Below are 24,763 nucleotides of genomic sequence, written 5' to 3'. Positions count from 1 at the left end.
ATTCACAATTTCATAACCATGTCCACATTTTAGGTACCTGTTAGAGCAGCAGCCCACTTCCAGCACCAAATTCTGCCTTGGTTATCTAATGCTGCTATAACAGAAATACTACAATCGGATGGCTTTAACAAAGAGAAATTTATTCTATCACAGTTTAGGAGGCTCTAAGTCTGAATTCAGGGCACCAGCTCCAGGGGAAGGCTTTCTCTCTGTCGACTCTGGGGGAAGGTCCTTGTCATCAAACTTCCTGTGGTCTAGGAGCTTCTCAGCCTAGGAACCCAGAGTCCAAAGAACATGCTCTGCTCCTGGCTTTTCTTGCTTTTTGGTAATGAGCCCCCTCTCCTCACTGCCTGCTTCTCTCTTTTATATCTCAAAAGAGATTGACTCAAGATACAACCTAATCCTGTAGATTATGGCCTGGCTCACTAACATCATAGAGGTTAGGATTTACAACACATAGGATAATTACATGAGATCACAAAATGGAGGACAACTAAACAGTACTGGAAATCATGGCCTAGCCAAGTTGACATACATTTTTGGGGGACACAATTCAATCCATAACAATACCCAAGAGAAATGAAAACATACATCCACAGACCTGAATGTTCATAGTGACATCATTCATCGTTAATAATAGCCAAAAAGTGGACAGAACCCAAATGTCCATCAAGTTATGAATGAATAATAAAATGTAGTACATCCATTTATGCAATGGAAAATTATGTGACCAAAAAAAGGACCAAAGCATTGACGCATGCTACAGCATGCGTGAACCTTGAAAACATTATGCTAAGCATGAGAATCCAGTCACAAAGAATCACATATTGTGTGATTCCATTTATGTGAAATATCCCAAACAGGCAAATCTCTAGAGACAGAAAGTAAATTAGTGGCTCACAAGGCTGGGGAGGTATGGGGAGGAATAGGAGCAGGCTGCTAATGAATATGGGTTTTTTTGGGTAAAGCAAATGTTCTAAAATTAGGTAGTGGTGGTGGTTGACAATTTGTTGAATATATCAAAAGCCAATTGATTTGTACACTTTATATTGGTAAATTGTGTGATATGCTAATTTTATTGTAATATGATGCTCTTAGAAAACATCTTAGTGTAATAAACATACAACTCATCCATCAAAAAAAAAAAAATGTATGATATATCCATACTATGAAACAGGTTTCAGAAAACCACAGCCTGGAGTAAAATTTGATTAGAAGCTTTTTTTGTAAGTAAAGTTTTAGTTTCACACACCCTTTCATTTACCTATCATTTATGGCTAATTTTGTAGAGTTGAGTAGTAGTAGTAGAGACCATCTGGCCTATAAAATCTCAAATATCTACTATTTGGCCCTTTGCAGAAAAGTTTGCCCACTCCTAGTATGGAATAATAACTAGCATTTAAAAGAGATGAAATAGATCTATGTATTTTGACAAAAACAGATCTCAGACATTGTGTTAAGTAGAAAAACTAAATTGAGAATATTATATACAGTGATGTCATTTATGTGAAAAAGGAAACAGAACTTCAGCCCACTAACAAAAATTATAGAATTGCATAGGTATATGCAATATTATTTAAATGCACAGAACAAGTTCTAGAAAAATATGTAGCAATTTAATATCTCTGGTGAGAGAACTGGGTTTTTAGAGTTGTAATCAAAGTTTACTTCACCTTATCTACATTATCTTAATTTTTTATGAGGAAAATGAATTAATGTGCTACATAAATAACAATATTGCAAATGTAAAATTACAATACGTTATAGAAATTTTTGGTTTCCTTTTCAGAGCTATAAATGATCAAGATTTGTTAGAGGCTGTAAGTATAGCACTCTCAATTTGAAATTGCACTTTGCCCTTGATGTTCTTAATAGGTTCTAGAAATTGTTAGGGTACACAATCCTAAATAAAGATATAATGCTTGCTCAGTTTATTCAAGAGATACCTACACATATGTGACCATGAAAGATTTGTATGCTCATGCTTTTTTGTTTGATTTTACTCAGAAACCCTTTACTTACGAAATATTAAACTCCAGTATCCCATTCTTTGACCAGTCTTCTAATCTTCCATTTCCTTTACCTGTTTTAGCCCCAATTACAGCTTCGCAATACAGATTAATACCAATTGCTCGTTATTTTCATGAGCTAATGAAAATTTTCTTATTTTAATAATTAAGTGTCCAAATAATCTCTCTATATTGAGTTTTATTATTATTATTAAAATGATAATATTTGTTTTTAGAAATACAGTAAGATGCAAAGTGATTTCCAGTTGTTATCAGAGGAGAAATCAGTGCTGGAAAATGAGCTGCAAAAGTTGAAGAATACAGAGGTGGGTAAAATCTGTAGATAGCTTTGAGTAGTACTGGCATCATAACAATATTAAGCTTTCCAATTTATGAACATGCAGTATCTTTTCATTTATTTATATCTTCTTTAATATCTTTCAGCAATGTCTTATAGTTTTCGGTGTACAAGTCTTTCACCTCCTTCATTATATTTATTCCTTTGTTGTTGTTGGGTGCCTGCTGAGTCGGTTCCGACTCCTGGTGACCCTGTAGGACAGAGTAGAACTGCCCCATAGGGTTTCCAAGGAGTGGCTGGTGGATTTGAATTGCCGAACTTTTGTTTAGCAGTGGAACTCTTAACCACTACACCACCAGGGCTCTATTTTATTCCCAGCTATTTTTATTCTTTTAGGTGATACTGTAAATGGAATAGATCCTTAATTTTTTTTTTTATTGTTCATTTTTAGTGTATGGAAACAATTGACTTTTGTATGTTGATGTTGTATGCTGCATCATTGCTGAATTCATTTATTAGCTCTAGTGAATTTCTTTGGAATTTTCTATATATAGGGCTATGCCATCTGTGAATAAAGATAGTTTTACTTCTTCCTTGCCAACTTGGGTGCCTTCTATTTGTTCTTCTCACCTAATTGCTCCGGCTAGAACTTCCAGCACAAGACTAATAGCAGTGGTGAAAGTGGACATCCTTCTCTTGTTCCTGATCTTAGGGGAAAAGTGTCAGTCTTTCATCATTAAGTATGACGTTAGCTGTGGGTTTTTCATAAATGCCTTTTGTCATATTGAGGAATTTCCCTTCTATTCCTAATTTTCTGGGTGTCTTCATCATGAAAGTTTGTTAGATATTGTCAAATGTCTGTTTGCATCAATTGAGATGACAAAGTTCCCCCTCCCTTTATTCTATTAATGTGATATAATACATGGATTGATTTTCTTCGTAGTGTATAATCCTTTTAATGTGGTATTGGAATTGGTATACTAGTATGTTTTTGAGGATTTTTTTCTCAGTTATATTCACTAGGGATATTGGTTCGTAGTTTTCGTTTCTTATGATGCCCTGATCTGATTTTATATCACGGTAATGCTGTCCTCATAGAACGGAGAATGACCTCATAGCCCCCTCTTCTATTATTCTGAAGAATTTGAGAAGGAGTGGTGTTAATTCTTTTTTAAATATTTGTTGGAATTCACCATAGAAAACATCTGGCTCTGGACTTTTCTTTATTGGGAGGTTTTTATTATTGACTCAATCTTATTACTTGTTTTAGATTTGTTGAGTTTGTCTATTTCACCTTGAATCAGTTTAGGTACTTTTTTTTTTTTAGGAATTTTCCAATTAATCTAGATGATATAATTTGTTGGTGTGAGGTTGCTTATTGTATGCTCTTAAAAAAAAAAAAAAATTATTTCTGTAAGGTTGGTAGTAATGTCCCCACTTTCATTTGTGATTTTAACTATATGCATCTTCTCTCATTTTTGGCAATTTTATTGATCTTTCCAAAAACCAACTTTTAGTCTTATTGACTGTATTGTTTTTCTGTTCTGTATTTTATTTATCTTCACTCTAATCTTTATTGTTTTATTCTTTCCGGTAACATTGGGCTTAGTTTGATCTTTTCTTTCTAGTTCCTAAAGGTGTAAAAAGTTAGATTATTGATTAGAGATCTTTCTCCCTTTTTAGCATAGACATTGTTCATTAGTTCATTTTTTCTCATTATTTTAGTGATTAGTGATTGCCAGTATGTATTAGATTTTTTTCTAAGTGTAAACATCTCTAAATGCTTATATTTAAGCTAGAAAATTATTGGGGGACTTTAATATTCCTATTAAAATTGTTATTATAGTTATTTTCCATATTTTATAAGGATTTATATTACTTTGTATTTAACTTGGGAGGCCTTTGCCTCTATATTGAATTTAATATCTGTTGGAAGTTGTGGTGTATATGGGAAATAATCATTTTCTCCATTAATAAAAAACCAAACACATTGCCCTCAAGTCAGTTCTGACTTTTGGCAGCCCCACGTGTGCAGAGTAGAACTGAATTACATGGGGTTTTTAAAGATATGACCTTTTGGAAGCAGATCGCCATGCTTTTCTTCTGAGGTGCCTCTTGGTAGGTTCAAATGCCAATCGTTTGGTTAGTAGTCAAGTGCTTAGCTATTTCCTGCGTGCCCTTAATAAAAACCAAACCCACTGCCGTCGAGTCGATTCCAACTCATAGCGACGTGCCCTTAATAGATCTCTGTTATTAAGCTAATCAAAAATATTCAATAGCTTAAGTGTTAAACTTTTTCTCTGCTTTCTTATATGAAATAATCTATTACTACATAGTTGTTCAAGAATACTTTAAAACATATGATCGGTTCTGCTGTAATAATAGTTTCAAAATGTGAATTTATTCCAACAAAATTAATATATCAGAGAACAATTTGAGCATAATGTAAATTTCACATTTGCTTCTGCATGATTTCATCTGTGAGAAACATTAGAAAACAGCACCCACCGAATTGAGCCATGTGGGAATACATAAACAAATGCGTGCACATACCTCCAACATCTACCAGCTACCCCAGTTCACCATACATACAATGTGCCACACCAGTCCACATCTGGTATTGCATCTTTCCTTCCGATTTCAGACAATGCACCTTCCACCACTTCACAATAACTTACAAGTTGTGACCTATTCAGCACTCACTTCTACAAGCAAGCTTCAAGCCTTTTTCAAGATAAAAGACCATATTTGTCATAGCATTTATGTATTTCTTAATCATTTAACAAATGTGAAACTGTACCTCTGTTTTAATTGGGTTTCTATTTTTTTAAATGTGTCATTGACAATGTTTTTAACTAGTGTGCACCAAACACCGTTTTTCTCATATCCTGCAGTTTTTATTGGGTGATTTTGCATATGGCAATGAGTGTTAAGAATGCACATGCCACTTTATGGCAGAACTGACTATAATTTTCAGGGGAATTTAACTGTTTTAATATTTATTAGCTTATATACAACTTGTATTTAGTAAAACATCATTACAAATATTCTGGCTGGGTCATTAATTTCTTTTGTTTCTATTTAAACATTTTTCCTTGGAACCTAGTATTTATAAAGTGACTCTCAGAGAGAAATGGAAATCTTAGTAATATATATTATACTTCTCTATAATTTATTGTGTCCTTAACTATGTATTTCTGGTTTATGTAAAACTACACAGAAAACAAAGGCTATGTATGATCGAACAAAGAAAACACCTGTAAAACTGGAGAAGAAAAAAGACAAAGGAAAATCTGAAGAATCAGAAGAGTAAGACATAAAGATATATGTTAAATCTTTTTCTGTTTTGTGAATTTTCATTTTATACAAGTGGTTTACGGTCATATAAATATAACTTTTTAATAGGTACTTTAAAAAACAACATTAACAAATGTATAGTTTTATAAAGAGACTATGATATGATTTGGGGAGAATCTGATAAGGGAAAAGGAAAGAACCAAAAATGAGTTGGGGAAATGAACCACAAGATGTTCAGGAATAGGTAAACAGAATTAAATCTGTAAATAACTATAGAGGAAAAAGGGCTTAACATTGTTTTCTTGATGACCTAGTTAAGGATTTGTAATTTGTTTTTAATGTCCCAAAGTAGGCTTTTCTTTTTTACTATACGGTTTCATCGTACTTATTTTATTATAAACAGTTACCTATTTTTAATGTATATGAATTATTGTAAAGTAGCTTTATTGAGTATTTTCCTTAATATTATTAAAGAATTTTTGCATTTTGAATTTGCTTAGTCAATGCATAACATAAAAATATAGTTTTAAAAAGACACTATCACTGCACTCTTTATGTAGTTCTGCAATCATTGAGCAAATTGCTCTAACCTTTGACTTAGAGACGAAAAGATGATCAATACTCCTTTGAAAGTCCTTGCCCTATTTCAATCTTTTTAATCATTCCAAAAGAGAAATTCAGTTGTCATTTAACCTGTATCGATTTTATGGCTTTTGAAAAATATTTCCATGAATTTCTTTAGAAAAATCTCATTCATTTAAAATGGCTTAAAGTCTCCCCCAAGAAAGGAAAGTGTTTTAAAATATTGATGCATTTTAAAAGATCATGATGCATTTTAAAACATTTTTGATTGTAGGAAGAAGTCTATAGCAAAACAGCCAAAAACAAAAGATCTGCTTGAAGTCCAGGTAACTCTATTTATGTACATCTACGTTTGATTAATAAGTGCTCTGCTAATTTTAAGTGTTGACAACATTAGTATTATGTGAATATATGTATTCTCTGTGTGTGTGTGTGTGTGGTAAAATTCCTTCTAAGATAGTTCTTTCTTTTTGATCAGCTTTCCCCAGCAAGTTTCAGAAAGTCAAATGATAAATCCAGACATGTTTACTGTCTGGGTTATGAAAATTACCATGTTTTATCCAATTAGAGGCAATATTATGGAGAAAAAACATCATATTGGGAGTCAGAACAGGAACTTACTACTTATGTGGCTTTGGACAATTCTCTTTAATTTTAACCTATTTGAACTTCACAGTTTTCCATCATTGAAATGGGTACTGCAATAGCTGCCTTTTTTACTTCAAAAAAGTATAGGAAGATTAAGAAGCAAAAAAGAAAAAGTCTTCATAAATTGTAAAATTATATAGCCCACTCTTTTTAATATGTTCCAATGAAAGAAATCCAAGTTATTTTATTTTGTTCTTAGAACCTTTTTTTTTTTTGTACTTTAGATGAATGTTTACAGAGCAAATTTGTATCTCATTAAATAATTAATACATGTTGTTTTGTGATATTAGTTGCCAACTCCATGACATGTCAGGACTCACCCCTTCTCAACCTTGAGTTCCCTGTTACCAGCTTTCCTGTCCCCTCCTGCATTCTCATCCCTGCGCCTGAGCTGGTGTGCTAATTTAGTCTTGTTTTGTTTTTTATGGGCCTGTCTAATCTTTGGCTCAAGGGTGAACCTTAGGAGTGACTTCAGTATTGAGTTAAAAGGGTGTCCAGGGGCCATATCTCAGGGTCTCTCCAGTCTCTCTCAAACCAGTAAGTATGGTCTCTTTTTGTGAGTGAAAATTTTGTTCTACAGTTTTCTTCAGCTCTGTCTGGGACCCTCTCTTGTGATCCCTGTCAGCAGTTGGTGATGGTAGCCGGACACCATCTAGTTGTGCTGGACTCAGTTTGATGGAAGCTGTAGTAGTTGTAGTCCATTAGTCCTTTGGACTAATCTTCCCCTTGTGTCTTTGGTTTTCTTCATTCTCCATTGCTCTAGGGCGGGACCATTGGAGTATCTTAGATGGCCACTCACAAGCTTTTAAGACCCCAGTTGTTACTCACCAAACTAGGAAGCGGAACATTCTCTTTATAAGCTATGTTATGCCAATTGAGCTAAATGTCCCCCGAGACCATGGTCCCCAGCCCTCAGCCCAGTAATTCGGTCTCTCAGGGAGTTTTGATGTGTCTTTGAAGCTTCCATGACCTTGCCTTGGTCAAGCTGTGTTTCTATTTTTTTGCTAATGAATAATACTGCAGTGAACATGGGTGTGCATATGTCTATTTGTGTGATGGCTCTTATTTCTCTAGGATATATTCCTAGGGCTGGCATTGCTGGATTGTATGGTATTTCTATTTCTAGCTTTTTAAGGAAGCACCATATCATTTTCAAAATGGTTGTACCATTTTGCATAGAAAATGGTTGTACCATTTTGCATTCCTAACAGCAGTGCATAGGAGTTCCAATCTCACCACAGCCTCTCCAACATTTGTTATTTTCTGTTTTTGATTTGTGCCAATATTGTCGGGGGAGAGGGGTGAGATGCTATCTAACTGTACCTTTGATTTGCATTTTTTTTTAATGGCTAGTGATCACAGCGAGCATTTCCTCATGTGTCTGTTAGCTGCCTGAGTATCTTCTTTGGTGACGTGACTGTTCATATCCTTTGCCCATTTTTTAATTGGATGATTTGCCTTTTTGTTATAGAGGTGTTGGATTTTCCTATAGATTTCAGAGATTAGATCTTTGTCAGATTTGTCACAGCCAAAAATTTTCCCCCAGTCTGTACATTCTCTTTTTACTCTTTTGCTGAAATCTTTTCATGAGCATAAATGTTTAATTTTTTAGAAGATCCCGGCTATCTAGCTTATCTTCTTGTTTTTGTATATTTTTAGTTGTGGTTTGTATGCTATTTATTAGGGCCTGTAGTATTGACCCTATTTTTACTTCTATGATCTTTATAGTTTTTGGTTTTATATTTAGGTCTTTGATCCATTTTTAATTCATTTTTGTATATGGTGTGATGTATGGGTCCTGTTTCATTTTTTACAGAGGGGCATCCAGTTTTGCCAGCACTATTTGTTAAAAGACTGTCTTTTCCCATTTAACAGGCTTTGGGTCTTTGTTGAAGATCAGGTGACCGAAGGTGTATGAATTTACATCTGGGTTCTTGATTCTTTTCCATTGTTCAATGTGTCTGTCATTATACCAGTACCAGGTTATTTTGACTGCCATAGCTGTATAGTAGGTTTGAGGTCAGGTAGTGGGAGTCCTCCTACTTTCTTCTTCAGTATTGATTTACTTACCGTGGGCCTCTTTCCTTTCCATATAAAGTTAATGATTAGTTTTTCCATCTTGTTAAAGAATGATTTTGGAAATCGGATTGGGATTGCAATGTATTTGTAGCTTACTTTTTTTTGAGTACAACTGACATTTTCGCAATGTTAAGTCTATACTATCCATGAGTGAGGTATGTTTTTCCATTTATGTGGGTCTCTCTTGGTTTCTTGCAGTAGTGTTTTGTAATTTTGTTTGTATAAGTCCTTTCCGTCCCCCTGGTTTGATTTACTTCTATGTATTTTATTTATTTAGAAGCTATATAAATGATGTTGTTTTCCTGATTTCCTTTTTGTAGTTCTTTTTATTGGTGTATAGGAATGGAACAGATTTTTGTATGTTTATCTTGCATCCTGCAACTCTGCTGAAGCTTTCTGTTAGTTTCAGTAGTTTTCTTGTGGAGTCCTTTGTGTTCTCTGTGTATAGTATCATATCATTTGCAAATAGGGATAGTTTTACTTCTTCCTCACTAATTTGGATGCACTTTATTTCTTTTTCTCTCCTTATTGCTCTAGCTAGGACTTCCAGCACAGTGTTAAGTAGGAGTGATGTTAAAGGGCATCCATGTCTTGTTTCTTTTCTCAGGGAAAATGTTGTCAGCCTCTTAGAGTTAAGAATGATGTTGGCTGTTGGTTTTGTATAAACGTCCTTTACTATGTTGATGAATTTTCCGTCTATTCCTATTTTATTGAGAGTTTTTGTCAGGAATCGGTGTTGGACTTTATTGAATGCCTTTTCTGTGTTGAGATGATCATGTTATCTTTTGTTTAATTTATATAGTGGATTACACTGATTGATTTGCTAATGTTGAACCATCCTTGCACACCTCATATGAACTCCACTTGATTGTGATGTATTATTTTTTTTGATATGATGCTGAATTCTTTGGCTAGATTTTTGTTGATAATTTTTGCATCTATGTTCGTGAGAGATATTGGTCTGTAATTTTCTTTTTTGTGGTGTCTTTGCCTGGTTTTGGTATCAGGGTTATGCTGGTTTCATAGAATGAATTTGGAAGTATTACTTCCTTTTCTATGTTCTGAAATATTTTGAGTAGTAGTGCTGCAAGCACTTCTCTGAATGTTCGGTAGAATTCTCTAGTGAAGCCATCTGTTGGGAGATTTTTTATTACCTTTTCAATCTCTTCTTTTGTTATGGGTCTGTTCAGAGTTTTGAACTCAGTTTGTGCTAGTTTAGGTAGGTAGTGTGTTTCTAGAAATTTGTCCGTTTCCTCTAGGTTTTCAAATTTGTTAGCATATTGTTTTTCATAGTACCCTGTAATGATGCTTCTTACTTCATTTGGGTTTGTTGTAATGTCCCCCGTTTCATTTCTTATTTGGGTTATTTGTGTCCTCTCTCATTTTTCTTTTGTCCATTTGGCCAGTGATTTATTGATCCTTTCAAAGAACCAACTTTTGGTTTTGTTGATTCTTTCTATAGCTTTTCTATTTTCTGTTTCATTTATTTATGCTCTCATCTTTATTATTTCCTTTCTTCTGGTGTTTCCTTTCTTCTGGTGGCTATGGCTTCTTTTGCTGTTCTCTTTCTATTTGTTCAGGTTATATAGCTAATGTTTAGATTTTGTCCCTTTCTTTTATTTTGATGTGTGCATCTATTGCTATAAATTGGCCTCTGAGCACTGCCTTTGCTGTGTCCCAGAGGTTTTGGTATGATGTATTTTCATTGTTGTTTGAGTCTAGGAAATTTTTTATTCTGTCTTTGATTTCTTCTATAACCGATTGGTTCTTAAGAAAAAAAAATTTTTTTTTTTGGTTCTTAAGCAAGATGTTATTCAGTTTCTATGTATTTGATTTTTTTCTTAGTGCTTATTGTTAATTTTTACTTTTATGGTGCTGTGATCAGAGAAGATACTTTGTATAGTCTCAGTGTTTTGGATTTTGTTGAGGGTTGCTTTGTGGCCTAAGATGTGGTCTGTTCTGGAGAATGTTCTCTCTGCGTTGGAAAAGAATGTATACTTTGCTGCTGTTTGGTGGAGTGTTCTTTATACGTCTATGAGGTCAAGTTGGCTAATTTTGTTCTTTATCTCTTCTGTATCTTTGTTGAGTTTCTTTCTAGGTGTCCTGTCCTTTATCAGGAGTGGTGTGTTGATGTCTCCTGTTATTGTGGAACTGTCAGTTCCTCTCTTCAGTGCTGTTAGAGTTTGTTTTATGTATTTTGGATCCCTGTTATTCAGTGTGTAGAAATTTATTATGGCTATGTCCTCATGGTGAATTGTCCATTTAATCATTATGTGATGTCCTTCCTTGTGTTTTATGGTGGTTTTTTTTTTAAAGACTATTTTATCTGAGATTGGTGCTGCCACTTCTGCTTGCTTTTTTTTTTTTCCCATTTGCTTGATATATTTTTTCCTACCCTTTGATTTTAATATAGTTATGTCTTTGTTTCTCAGGTGTATCTCTTGTAAACTACATATTGATGGGTCCCGTTTTTTATCCATTCTGTCACTGTCTGTCTATTTATGGGTGCATTTAAGCCATTTATGTTCAGTGTGTTTATTGATAGGTATAAGTTTATTACTGTCATTTTGTAGTGCTTTTTTGTGGTGCTGACATTTTCTTTGTTCCTTTTATTTTTCTGTGCTGAATTCCTTTTGTTTGTGCATTTGTTTTTGTTTCCTTTGTTTTTGTAGATTTTGTGTTTACTGAAACTTTGTGTTTCTTTCTTTTTTTTTTTTTTTGGTGAGCAGAATTTCCTTGTAATTTGCCACTATCTTCCTAAGTTTGAACCAGTATTTTATTACTTTATAATGCCTTGACTTCATTTCCATTTAAAAATTCTTTACCTACAACATTTATTGTCTCTTTTATTGTTCTGACGTTGCTATCATTTACAGATTGGCCTGTCTGGTTCTCTGTTGTAAATTTTTTAGTTTTGATTTATCCTTGGGAATTCATTATCTAGGTTAATATCTGGCTGATTCTGTCTTATGTGCTAGACTGGAGATGTCTGATGTTGTTGGTTCTCTAACTGAAGGACTCCCTTTAATAATTGTTGTAAGTTTGGTTTGGTTTTTATATATTCCCTTAATTTCTGTTTATCTGGAAATGTCCTAATTTCACTATCATATCTGAGCCAGAGTTTTGCAGAATATATTATTCTTGGTTGGCAGTTTTTTTTGTCAAGGTGTTATATACGTCATTCCATTGCCTTCTTCCCTGCATGGTTTCTCCCAACTAATCAGAGTTTGGTCTTATTGTTTCAAGTTTGTATGTGAATTTTTGTTTCTCTCTAGCTTCTCTCAGGATTCTTTGTGCTTGGTTTTAGTGAGTGTGATTATGGTATGTCTTGGTGTTTTTCTTTTGGGATCTATCCTATGTGTGCTTTGTTGAGCTTCTTGGATGCTTGACTTTTTGTCTTTCATGGTATTAGGGAAGTTTTCTGTCAGCAAATCTTCAATGATCCTCTCTGTGTTTTCTGTTTTCTCCCCCTGTTCTGTTGTTTAACTTTTAGATTTCTAATTGCTGTTTTTATTTGATTTCTAGTTGTTTATTTTGACATTTTGTTCTTGTATTATTTTCCTGAATTCTTCATTGTTTTATCTGTCTTTTCCATGGTTTTGTCTTTATTTTTCATGATTTTGTCCATTTTTTCCTTATTTTTGTCTGCATTTTCTTTCCTCTGTTGGAGAACCCTGAATATTAGAGCTTTGAATTCTATATCAGGTAGTTCCAGTGCCTTTTCTTCTAGCAGAATGTATTTTGATGTTTTCTTTTGGTTGCTTTCTGAAGCCATCTTGTCTTTTTATATATATATATATATGCTTTGATATTGTCTACTGTCTACAAGACAATCAGGAATTATTTTCTTCATTTATTTATTGTAGATGTGCTTGTTTCATCCTGCTTTTTCATTTTATTTGGTTATGTATGAGCAGGTGGGCTGGGCGTGTTTTGTTGCTTGGTCACCTGTAGACATGATATGTCTCACCACCTTGTCCAGGTGGGTAGGGTTAGTCACTCAGCTATGGTGAAGCAGGGAGGGTCCAGTGGGGGTGGAGAGGCAGGGATGGGTAGTGTGCACCATGAATGGGGAGTGATGGGGTGGGGCTAGGGGACCACATCAGTCCTGCTCAGCAGTGTAGTACTTGGAACATATTGCAGATAGTCAGGAGGAAAAAAAGAGGATGTGATGTGCAAAGCTAAGCAGGTGTGTGAAAGAAGAGAGATAAAGAAAAGCAAAAAAAAAAAAAAAAAAAGCAAATAATGAAGTTTAAAAAAGTAAACTAAATTGAGGTGTGGCAGGATTTGGTGGATGGGGGCAGAGTATACCCAGTGAGGCTGTGTGCTGGTGGCTATCTAACCAAGCTGTGTGACTTGGCTTGTTGAGAAAGGGTGTGGATGACACACATGGCTAGGTGGGTGGGAGAAAGGAAAGAAAAGTGGAGAAAGAGAGAGAAGAAACTAACAATCAAACAAACAAAAATAATAAAAAAAAGTAACAACAACAAAAATGTGGTGGGTAGCCAAACGTTAGGAGTGGCACAGAATTAGGGTGGTGGTGAGCTTATGTCATTCTCAGCAGGTGGCCTGGTATGGTCTGTCAGGAAGGGGTGGGGCAGCATAGGGCCTAAGTGTTAGGGAGAAGGAAAAGGAGAAGGGCAAAGGTAAAGAAAAATAAAAAACATGGCACTGAGGGAGCCAGTCTGTCTGGGTGGCACAGACCCAGGGAGGCTATGTGCCAGAGGCCCTCCAGCTGAGTGGTACAGCATAGCCTGCCAAGGAGCTGGGGGCAATGCATGGGGCTGGCTGGATGGGAGAAAGGAAAGGAAGTGAGAGAAAGAGAAGCAAAAAAAAAAAAAAGAGCCAAAAAACCAATATCAAAAAACAAACAAATAAAAATACAAACCAAAAACAAAACAAAACAAAAAAATGGTGCTGAACGTGCCGGCTGATGGTGATGGGGTGGATCCCAGAGGCAGTGAGCTGGTATCTCTCTGGCTGAGTGACTGTGACCCATTGGAAAGTAGCAGAGACTGCATAGAAGGAAGAAGGGTTGGAGGTGGGAAAGCATGTATCATTGGTTGCTAGATGCTCTGTCTCCTGTTAGGAGCTCTGTGGAGTTGCCTTTCTGTACTCCCTGTCAACAGTCCTTGGTGGCTGAGGTTCAAGATGGCGAATCCAGGTGGCACTGAGCTGGTATGTCCCTGGCTGAGTGACCGTAGCCTGTTGGAAAGCGGCAGAGGCCTCGTACATGGAAGAAGCGTGGGGAATCGGAAAGCATGTATCCCTGGTTGCCTGATGATCTGTCTCCTGTTGAGAGCTCCATGGAGTTGCTTTCCCGTACTCCCTATCTGTGTTCTTTGGTGGCTTTAGTCCGAGGTGGTGAATCTGGCCATGTTAGCTGATAGGGGATCTCCACTCCATAGCTCTCCTCGTTCTCTGTCAGTTTCTTTTTCCATTCGGTGCTTGATTGAGTTCTTTATTCCATCATTTGGTGCTTAGGGTTCCAGGATTGACATTTATATCTATTTTACTTAGTTTTTCAGGTCTTTGCTGTAGAGGGATGGCATGGTGATTCTGTCTACAGCACCATGTTGGCTCCAACAGCTTTTTTTTTCTTTCGACAAGTTAACTTCTTAATAACTGTCATAATATATACCACTATTTCAGTCAGGGGGCCGTAGTTAAGTAAGCATCCTAGAAGTATGCACCCAAATAATTCAAGAATTAGCCTATGGGGACTCTGTGAGTTGGAATGGACTTGATGGCAGTGGGTTTATATTTGGGGAAAATGAGAGTGCCGTTTGAGATACTGAATATAAAATGTCCAACTTTATGGTATTAGTTTTCTATTATTGCATAACAGATTACTACACATTTAGCATTTTAAAACTGCATATACTTATTATCTTACAGTTTCAGTGGGTTAGGAATCCAGGAATGGCTTAGCTGTGTCTGGTGTTCAGGGTCTCACCAGGCTGTATTTATTTCTGTAACTTGGTGCCGTCTTCCAAGCTCAGATGGTTGTGGCAGAATTCAGTTCCATATGAGGCCCTCAGCTTTTAGAGGCCGTCTGAATTTCCCTGACGCATGGCCTTCTCCAAGGCATTTCACATCCTAACAGCTTGCATTTTCTTTAATGCCAGCTGGAGAGCCTCTTGTCTGGTAAGACAGTCTTATATATATAGTGTAACATGATCATGGGAGTAACATTCCAATGCTTTTGCCATATAATGTAATGCAATCAAAGCAATGACGTTGCATCACGTTGCTACATTCTGTTGACTAAAAACATTTCACAGATACCACCCACACACAAAGGAGTGGATTATACAGCAGGTGGAGATCAGGGGGCTATATTAGAATTCTGCCTACCACACTTACTGATTAGTTATTTTACATAGAAGTACATTATGTGTATTTAAAAAATTTACTATGATCCCATTATATTATTTAGAATAGTCTCTAATGTCATTTAAAATTATTTTCTTCTGACTTTAAAGTCAAAATTTTCTGTATAGGTAGAATTTTTCTTCAGAGAAGATCTATGAATTTGATGAGCCTCTGCCAGCACTCCATCATGAACACTACAGATCTAGTCCATTTTATAGAGACCAGTAGATTTGCTTAGGGTTAAAGAATAAAGTAGTAACGAAGTCTGTACTGCAAACCTGGCTATTTCAATCCTGCTCAGTATTTGAAATAATAATGAAATCTATTCAATTTCGATTCCTCATGCAGGCATGATTATAGAATCACTTAGTATTACTATTTGTCTGTTTAAGTAATTATTATGCTTATAAAATGTTTCAGTAAGTTGTATAAAATTTTATTTTAGTTTTTAAAATGAACGAATAGATGTGCGCCTCCTATTTAGAGGACTATTATTCTAGTAATAAAACTGTATTTTTAAAGTATATGTAGATAAAATACTTGAATGCAAGGCTGTATCGTTTTTTTAATTTTATTGTGTTTTAGGTTAAAGTTTACAGTGCAAACTCATTTATCATTCAAAAGTTTTATACACAAATTGTTTAGAGTCATTAGTTTTAGTCACCACAATGTGTCAGTACTCTCCACCTTTCCCTTTCCACCCTGGGTTCTCAAGGTCCTCGTTAAAATTACTTAGTCCTGTCAGATGGTATATTTCTGTACCTGATTACAGAATGAGTTCCCTCAGAATTTTATAGGTCATATATTGAAATTTCTTGAGCAGTAGTTAGAAGATTTATTTTTATTTCAGTTATAGATGTCATGTTCTCTCATCCATGTGTATAGTCGCCATTTATGTTGGTGAAAGAAGGTATTTGCAATGAAGAAGTCGTTGGTCTTGCAAAATTCTATCATCTGATCTCCAACATTGTTTCTATCATGAAGGCCATGTATTCCAACAATTGACCCTTCTTCTTTGTTTCCAACTTCCACATTAAAATCACTAGTAATTATTAATACATCTTGATTGCATGTTCAATCAATTTCAGACTACAGCAGCTGATAAAAATCTTCTATTTCTTCATCTTTGGCCCTAATGGTTGGTGCGTATATTTGAATAATAGTCGTATTAACTGGTCTTCCTTGTAGGTGTATGGATATTATCCTATTGCTGACAGCATTGTACTTCAGGATAGATTTTGAAAAGTTCTTTTTGACGATGACTGCAACACCATTCCTCTTCAAGTTGTCATTCCCAGCATAGTAGACTATAAAAAAAAAAAGATTGTTCAATTCAAAATGGCCAGTACCACTCCATTTCAGTTCACTAATGCCTAGGATATCGATGTTTATCTATTCGATATCCTCATGGACCTTGCCAGATGGAGCTCACAGAAATCAAATTGATTACATCTGTGGAAAGAGACAATGGAAAAGCTTAATATCATCACTCAGAACAAGGCCAGGGGCTGACTCTGGAACAGACCATCAATTGCTCGTATGCAAGTTCAAGCTGAAACTGAAGAAAATCAGAGCAACTCCACGAGAGCCAAAATATGACCTTGAGTATACCCCACCTGAATTTAGTGACCATCTCAAGAATAGATTTGACATATTGAACACTAGTGACCACAGACCAGATAAGTTGTGGAATGACATCAAGGACATCATCCATGAAGAAAGCAAGAGGTCACTGAAAAGACAGAAAAGAAAGAAGAGGCCAAGATGGATGTCGGAGGAGACTCTGAAACTTGCTCTCGAACGTCAAGCAGCTAAAGCAAAAGGAAGAATTCATGAAGTAAAAGAGCTGAACAGAAGACTTCCAAGGGCGTCTCGAGAAGACAAAGTAAAGTATTATGAGGACACGTGCAAAGAGCTGGAAATGGAAAACCAAAAGAGAAGAACGAACTCGGTGTTTCTCAAGCTGAAAGAACTGAAGAAAAAATTCAAGCCTTGAGTTGCAATAGTGAAGGATTCATGGGGAAAATATTAAATGACTCAGGAAGCATCAAAAGAAGATGGAAGGAATACACAGAGTCATTATACCAAAAAGAATTAGTAGATGCTCAACTATTTCAAGAGGTGGCATATGATCAGGAACCGATGGTACTGAAGGAAGAAGTCCAAGCTGCTCTGCAGGCATTGGCTCCAGGAATTGATGGAATATCAATTGAGATGTTTCAACAAACGGATGCACCGCTGGAGGTGCTCACTTGTCTATGCCAAGAAATATGGAAGAGAGCTTCCTGGCCAACTGACTGGAAGAGATCCATATTTATGCCTATTCCCAAGAAAGATGATCCAACCAAATGTGGAAATTATAGAACAATATCGTTAATATCACACGGAAGCAAAATTTTGCTGAAGGTCATTCAAAAACGGCTGCAGCAGTATATTGACAGGGAACTGCAGGAAATTCAGGCCAGTTTCAGATGAAGACGTGGAACCAGGGGTATCATTGCTGATGTCAGACAGATCCTGGCTGAAAGCAGAGAATACGAGAAGAATGTTTACCTGTGTTTTATTGACTATGCAAAGGCATTCGACTGTGTGGACCATAACAAATTATGGATAACGTTGAGAAGAATGGGAATTCCAGAACACTTAATTGTGCTCATGAGGAACCTTTACATAGATCAAGAAGCAGTTGTTTGGACAGAACAAGGGGATACTGATTGGTTTAAAGTCAGGAAAGGTGTGTGCCATGGTTGTATTCTTTCACCATACCTATTCAAGCTGTATGCTGAGCAAATAATATGAAAAGCTGGACTATATGAAGAAGAACAGGGCATCAGGATTGGTGGAAGAATCGTTAACAACCTGCGTTATGCAGATGACACAACCTTGCTTCCTGAAAGTGAAGAGGACTTGAAGCACTTATTAATGAAGATCAAAGACCACAGCCTTCAGTATGGATTGCACCTCAACATAAAGAAAACAAAAATCCTGACAACTGGACCAATGAGCAACATCATGATAAACGGAGAAAAGATTGAAGTTCTTAAGGATTTCATTTCACTTGGAACCACAATCAACAGCCATGGAAGCAGCAGTCGAGAAATCAAAAAGACGCATTGCATTGGGCAAATCTGCTGCAAAGGACCTCTTCAAAGTGTTGAAGAGCAAAGATGTCACCCTGAAGACTGAGGTGCGCCTGATGCAGGCCATGGTATTTTCAGTTGCATCATATGCATGTGAAAGCTGGACAATGAATAAGGAAGATCGAAGAAGAATTGATGCCTTGAATTGAGGTGTTGGAGAAGAATATTGAATATACCATGGACTGCCAGAAGAACTAATAAATCTGTCTTAGAAGAAATACAACCAGAATGCTCCTTAGAAGCGGGGATGGTGAGACTGTGTCTTACATACTTTCGACTGTTGCCAGGAGGGATCAGTCTCTGCAGAGGGACATCATGCTTGGCAGAGTACAAAAAAAAAAAAAAAATTTTTTTTTTTTTTACAGGGTCAGTGGAAAAGAGGAAGACCCTCAACGAGGTAGATTGACACAGTGGCTGCAACATTGGGCTCAAGCATAACAACGATTGTGAGGATGGCAGAGGACCGAGCAGTGTTTCGTTCTGTTGTGCATAGGGTCGCTATGAGTTGGAGCCGACTCGACGGCACCTAACAACAATATGTTCTCTCAAATTTCAATGAGTATCAAAATATAGATTTAAAATTTTCCTTTGTTACTTAAGTCTGTTTCAAAGAAGGGATATTTGCTCTACATTTCAAAGCTGTTTTTCTTTCTCATTTGGTCTCTGTTTTTTTCTGATGAGAAACAGTCATTCAAATGATTATTTTCCTATGCGTAGTGGCATCTTTCTTCAGCTGCTTTCAAGATTTTTTCTTTTTACTTGGTTTTCAACCATTTGACTCTGATGTATATAGGTATTATTTTCTTTGTATTCATCTTTTGCCAAATATGGGAAGTTTTCAACTATTATGTTTCAAATAATTTTTCTACCTCTTTGTCTCTTTCTTATAGGACTGTAATTACATGTTAGCTTATTTGATATTATCCCACAGATCCCTGAGATTTTGCCTATTTTTTTTCCCAATCTTTGCTCTCATATTGGGTAATTGCTAATGATCTATCTTCAAGTTTTATGACTTTTCACTATCATATATCCAGTCTGCTTCAAAAAGTTCCATCCAGTGAAATTTTAAATTCATATATTGTGATTTTCAGTTCTGGAATTTCCATTTTTAATAATTTCTGTTTTTCTGCTGAGACTTCTATCTTTTCATTCATGATGAGCACATTTTCCTTTACATTGAGCATTGTTATAATACCATTTGCCATTGAGTTGATTTAGATTCATAATGACTCTATTTGTGTCAGAGTGGAGCTGTGCTGCACAAGATTTTCAATGGCTGATTTTTTGAACGCAGATAGCCATGCATTTCTTCTGAGATACCTCTGAGTTGACTCAAACCTCTAGCAGCCAGGCATATTAACCATTTGCACCACTCAGGGACTCCAGGGACTATTATTGGCATAATAGCAGCTTTAAAGTTCGATATGTTAATTCTAAAATCTGCATTATCTTGAGATCACTCCCTGTTGATTGTCTTTTTTCTTAAAAGTAATTCATACTTTTCTGTTTCTTCAAATGTCACATAATTCAGAATTATATCCTGGATATAGTGAATGTATGTTCCAACTCACAGGGTTGCTATGAGTTGGAATCAACTCGATGACAACGGGTTTGGTTTTGGTTTTTATAGTGAATGTTATGTTGTTGTTGTGTTGGGTGCTGTCAAGTTGGTTCCCACTCGTAGTGACCTTATGTATAACAGAACAAAACTTTGCCTGGTTCTGCGCCATCCTCACAATTGTTGCTGTGTTTGGACTCATTGTTGCAGCCATTGTGTCAGACTATCTTATTGAGGGTCTTCCTTTTTTTTCACTGATTCTCTACCAAGCGTGATATTTTTCTCCAGGGATTGGGACCTCCTGAAAACACACTCAAAGTAAGCAAGAAGTCTTGCCATCCTTGCTTCTAAGGAGCAATCTGCCTGTACTTCTTCCAAGACAGATCCATTCATTCTTCTGGCAGTCCAGGGTATAGTCAATATTCTTTGCCAGCACCATATTTCAAATGCAGCGATTCTTCTCATGTCTTCCTTTTTCATTGTCCAGCTTTTGCATGCATATGAGGGGACTGAAAATACCATGGCTTGGGTCAAGGGTGCCTTAGTCCTTAAAATGATGTTTTTCCTTTTTAAGGCTTTAAAGTGGTCTTTTGCAGCAGTTTGCCCAATGCAATAAGTCATTTGATTTCTTGACTGCTCCTTCCATGGGTGTTAACTGTGCATCCAAGTGAAATGAAATCCTTGACAACTTCAATCTTTTCTCCCTTTATCGTGATGTTGCTTATTGGACCAGTTGTGAGGATTTTTGTTTTCATTATGTTGAAGTGTAATCCTTACTGACAGCTGTAGTCTTTGATCTTATGTTGTTGAGAATCTGGATTCTGTTGTATTTCTCTGACAATTGGCACCTATTTTTTGGCTTTAATATGTAATTAACATGATTGAATGCAAAATTCAAATTTGATGTTTAGTCACCAGCGGAAATTGCATTTCAGTTCTTTTAGCTTTTTCTAGGCTGCTTGAAATCTTCCCTATGCACATGTGGTTTAGGAGCCAGGCAGAGATTTGGGAAGCATTTATACAAAGAAGTTGGGGTTCCCTCTTGAATGCTTATGTATGTCTATCTGGATTTCACATGCATACAGCCTGTGCCTCAAAATTCCAGGCACCCATAAGACTGCTAGGAATGAGGCACATAAACTCACTGGCATCTACAATGGAGGTGGACATGCGAGACATTTGCACAGTGTTGGCAAGGTGAAAGCCATAGTTATTATTTATAGAAAGCAAGTGGTGAACAATGCAACAGATTCTCAAAGGGAAACGCTTACCCTTCCCCGAATTACCCATGTCCATTCTTAAGTTGCTGGGCAGGCACGCCATGGTTCAGGTCAGATGCTGTGTTCACATCACCACTGCCTCTGGCTACCACCACTGTCAGAGGCTTCTGTTCTGCCACTGGGCTTTGCTGTGCCTTGCCTGCCGCAGCCAGATCTCTGCACTGGATCTCCCAAGCCTCTGCCGTTGGGCCCTTCTAAGCCTCTCCTGCAAACTCTCACCATGCCACCTGGCCTTTTGGACTTTCTTGCTGCCATGCTATTAGGCCCATTCTGCCTGGGGGTGGGGAGGCCTACAGCCCTTGCACTGGGCACACTCATATCTCTTTTTTACTGTACAAGTGCTACAGCCCTTTTAGCTCTGGTAAGCCTCTTGCACAGAAGTGTCTGACTCTGACCTGCTGTAGGAAGACGCCTGCACAGGGCACATTCAGGCCTTTGCCCTGCATGAGCAAATGTTATAGTTCTTTTAGCTTCACCAGCAAGCCTTCTGCACAAAATGCTCAGTGCTTGCTCCATAGGCTGGCAAGCCCACTCCAGCTGCTTCATTCCATAGACTGGCAAGCCCATCACTGCTCCAGACTCTCTCTTCTTGATGGTAGTAAGGCCCTCCTGAGCCTCTGTGGGATTGGCCCTTAAATAAACAAATTCCTCGTCAATTTTAAGGCATGGTCTTCTCACCAGGACCATGAACTGACCAATCCCTTCGGTGGACTGCGAGTCATTCAGTTTGCATAGTAAACTGACCAATCCCCTTGGCTGACCATAAGTAACTCAATTTACATAGTCCCAGGCAATCATTTTTTGGGAGTTACAAGACTATGGTTAGAAAACAAAACAAAACCCATTACTTTTGAGTCAATTCCAACTCATAGTGAGTAAGGCTGTATAAATCAATTCACTGCACCACACCTCTCCCTGGTTATCTTCTTTGTGTGATTTCTTCTTAATCTTTCCAGTGGCAATGATTGCCCTGAACTTGTCCTTTAGTTCCTAGGTTATAAAAACTGAAGTTTTCTATCAGCTATTAGACACCCTGCTTGGTGCAGACTAGGGCTTGCCCTCAGAGTAGAAGCCATGGAAATGAGAGTCTTACTTGGTGCCCTTCCTGTCTTCCAAGTGATACCTTCTCTCAAGAATGTACCTACTCTTGATTGCTGTCCAGTATTGATATTTGCATTTTGTCCAGAGTTTATGGTTGTTGTATGTGGTAGGGTTTGTCTAGTAGTAGGAACTTACTCTGCGTAAAAGAAGCATAAATGGGGACTTAAGATCTGCTTTCTCAAACTGTTGTCCATTTGATGGAGAATTTCTGAGTCTTTTCATGTGTAATAAGAGCCACTCATTCTCTCAAAGTCAGAAGTATTTTTATTTTGTGTTGTGAGTAGAAATGCTTCTTTTTCATAAAATTTGAAGTGTTTTTATTTAAATGTATTATGCCTAGAAAAAAGGCTAGATGAAACCTTTAATTTATTGCAGTTGTAACTTGCCAGATTTAAGGCCAATTTGCCTGTGAAAAGTCAACAGAAAGCTATAGCCACAGACATTATCCACCATTATGCTTGAGAACAGTACAGGTAAATGTACATAATAAGGTCATAACCTTGTTATCATTGGATTTTAGAAAGATAATACTTACAAAAATAAATTAATAAAAACAAAAAATACTGAAGCTAATACTTTTTTTTACTTAATGTATCCTAGAATGCAGCAAACGCACTGGAAATTGAGAACAAAGTACTTCAGGAGCAACTGAAACAGGCTTTACAGGTGAAGGATATCACGCTCCTTTAAAGTTATTAACAAATGGAGTAAATATACATAAAGAACTTTTTGAATGAATTTTACCTTGTAAAATATCCTATTATGTCTCTGTATTATACTATTTTATCAGGTTTAAAATGTATTGATTTTATTCATTAGAAATATGTTAATAAAACAATATTCATTTTAATCAGAAGTTCAGCAATCTGGGAAGAAAAGTAAATTTACTTAATCCAATAAAGGAAATCTATTTCAAAATTATGGATGATACATTACTTAAAAGTAAAATACTGCAGGAATTCTAATTAAATGCCGTTAAATTAGGATATTGATTCTTACTGCTCTTTTTCAAGTTCTAGCTAAACAATAAGACAATAAATGAAACAAGCTACATTTTCATAAATTGAAAGACAAAGGTATTCTTATTTGTAGACTATATAATTTTCTTTCTGAAAAACTGCAAAAAAAAATCAAGAAATTTATTAATGATATTGTTAAAAAAGGTGGCAGGGATAAAATAGATATAAAAAATCAGTAGATTTACTATTTATCAGAAACAATCATTTAGAAAACATAATAGAAAAAATTCTGTTCATAATGTTAGTCTAACATAATACTAGGACAGCATATTAAACAAAAATATACACAGCTTTTTATTAAGAAATATATATTTTACCAAGGAACATAGACAAACATTGAAGAAATAGAAATTTATGCTTTTGGTTTTAAAGGCTCAATGTTATAAATATTTCAGTTTTTACTCAAATTAACATCCAAACTTGAAGCAATTTATTTCCAGAGATAAATGGAATTATTTTGCAACTTAACAAAATTATTGTAAGACATATTGATGTAAGAAATGGGTGGTTATACAAAAAAAGAACAATTAAGGTGTATTTCTTCATCCAAAAATTGATATATAATGTAAAATTATAACAACTAAAGAATTGTGGTACTGACTGGAAAGTCCAGAAACAGATTAAAATAAATACAATAATTTAGTATTACAGAGTTTTAGTTATTAAAATTTGTCATAGGAGGATAAGATATTTATAAAAAGTAACTTATTGGGAAAAATAAAGTTAGGTCTCTATTTCAAACAATGTACCATAATAAGTTGCAGATTGATTGAAGATCTAAAAGTAAGAATGAACTATGAATATATTAGAAGAAACACTGGGTAAACCAGAGCAAGGCTTTCTAAGGATTATGCCACAAAGGAATATTTTAATCTATTGGCTATATATAAATGTAAAACTTATTTTATGGTAACACAATCATTAGATGTAAAGAGAAATGGAATTTTTTGCAAAATGTTTTATGTGAAGATTTTTTACAAACCTTTTTATAAGTAATAGGAATAGCCTTATTACTTACTTAGGCAGAGGACACAAGTAGGCAAGGTAGAATTTGGAAACGTTGACGGCCAGTGCATGCATACAAATATACTCAACCTCACTAGTTATCAAATAAATATTATTTAAGATAACAGTGAGATACACTTTATTTTATTTATAATTTTGGGTAAAAATTTAAGAAATGAAAATATATATTTCTGAATGCACACTGCAGTAAGTATTCTTTCACATACTTCTATTATCAGTAAGAATCGATATCTTTCTAGAAGAAAATGTCTAACACAAGTCTTGGAAAGTACATAGCCTTATCACTCAACAGTTCTAAGCATTTATTCTAAAAAAGAAAAAAAGTCTACAGAGATTTTGTACAAGTAT

At 35.8% G+C, this 24,763-nt stretch overlaps 1 protein-coding gene across 1 annotated transcript in view; it reads left to right on the top strand.

Annotated features, from left to right (window-relative positions):
• Positions 1-24,763, top strand: part of CCDC7 (coiled-coil domain containing 7) — a 415,568-nt gene that overhangs the window by 89,592 nt on the left and 301,213 nt on the right. Inside the window, exons 10-14 of the mRNA XM_064285199.1 lie at positions 1,790-1,820; positions 2,246-2,335; positions 5,528-5,616; positions 6,461-6,512; positions 22,971-23,036. Coding sequence (XP_064141269.1) covers positions 1,790-1,820; positions 2,246-2,335; positions 5,528-5,616; positions 6,461-6,512; positions 22,971-23,036 — 328 coding nt within the window. The remainder of the gene's footprint in view (positions 1-1,789; positions 1,821-2,245; positions 2,336-5,527; positions 5,617-6,460; positions 6,513-22,970; positions 23,037-24,763) is intronic.

Source organism: Loxodonta africana, chromosome 4 (genome assembly GCF_030014295.1).
Source record: "Loxodonta africana isolate mLoxAfr1 chromosome 4, mLoxAfr1.hap2, whole genome shotgun sequence".
NCBI classification, from domain to species: Eukaryota; Metazoa; Chordata; class Mammalia; order Proboscidea; family Elephantidae; genus Loxodonta; species Loxodonta africana.
This window is presented reverse-complemented; position numbering and strand designations above follow the sequence as displayed.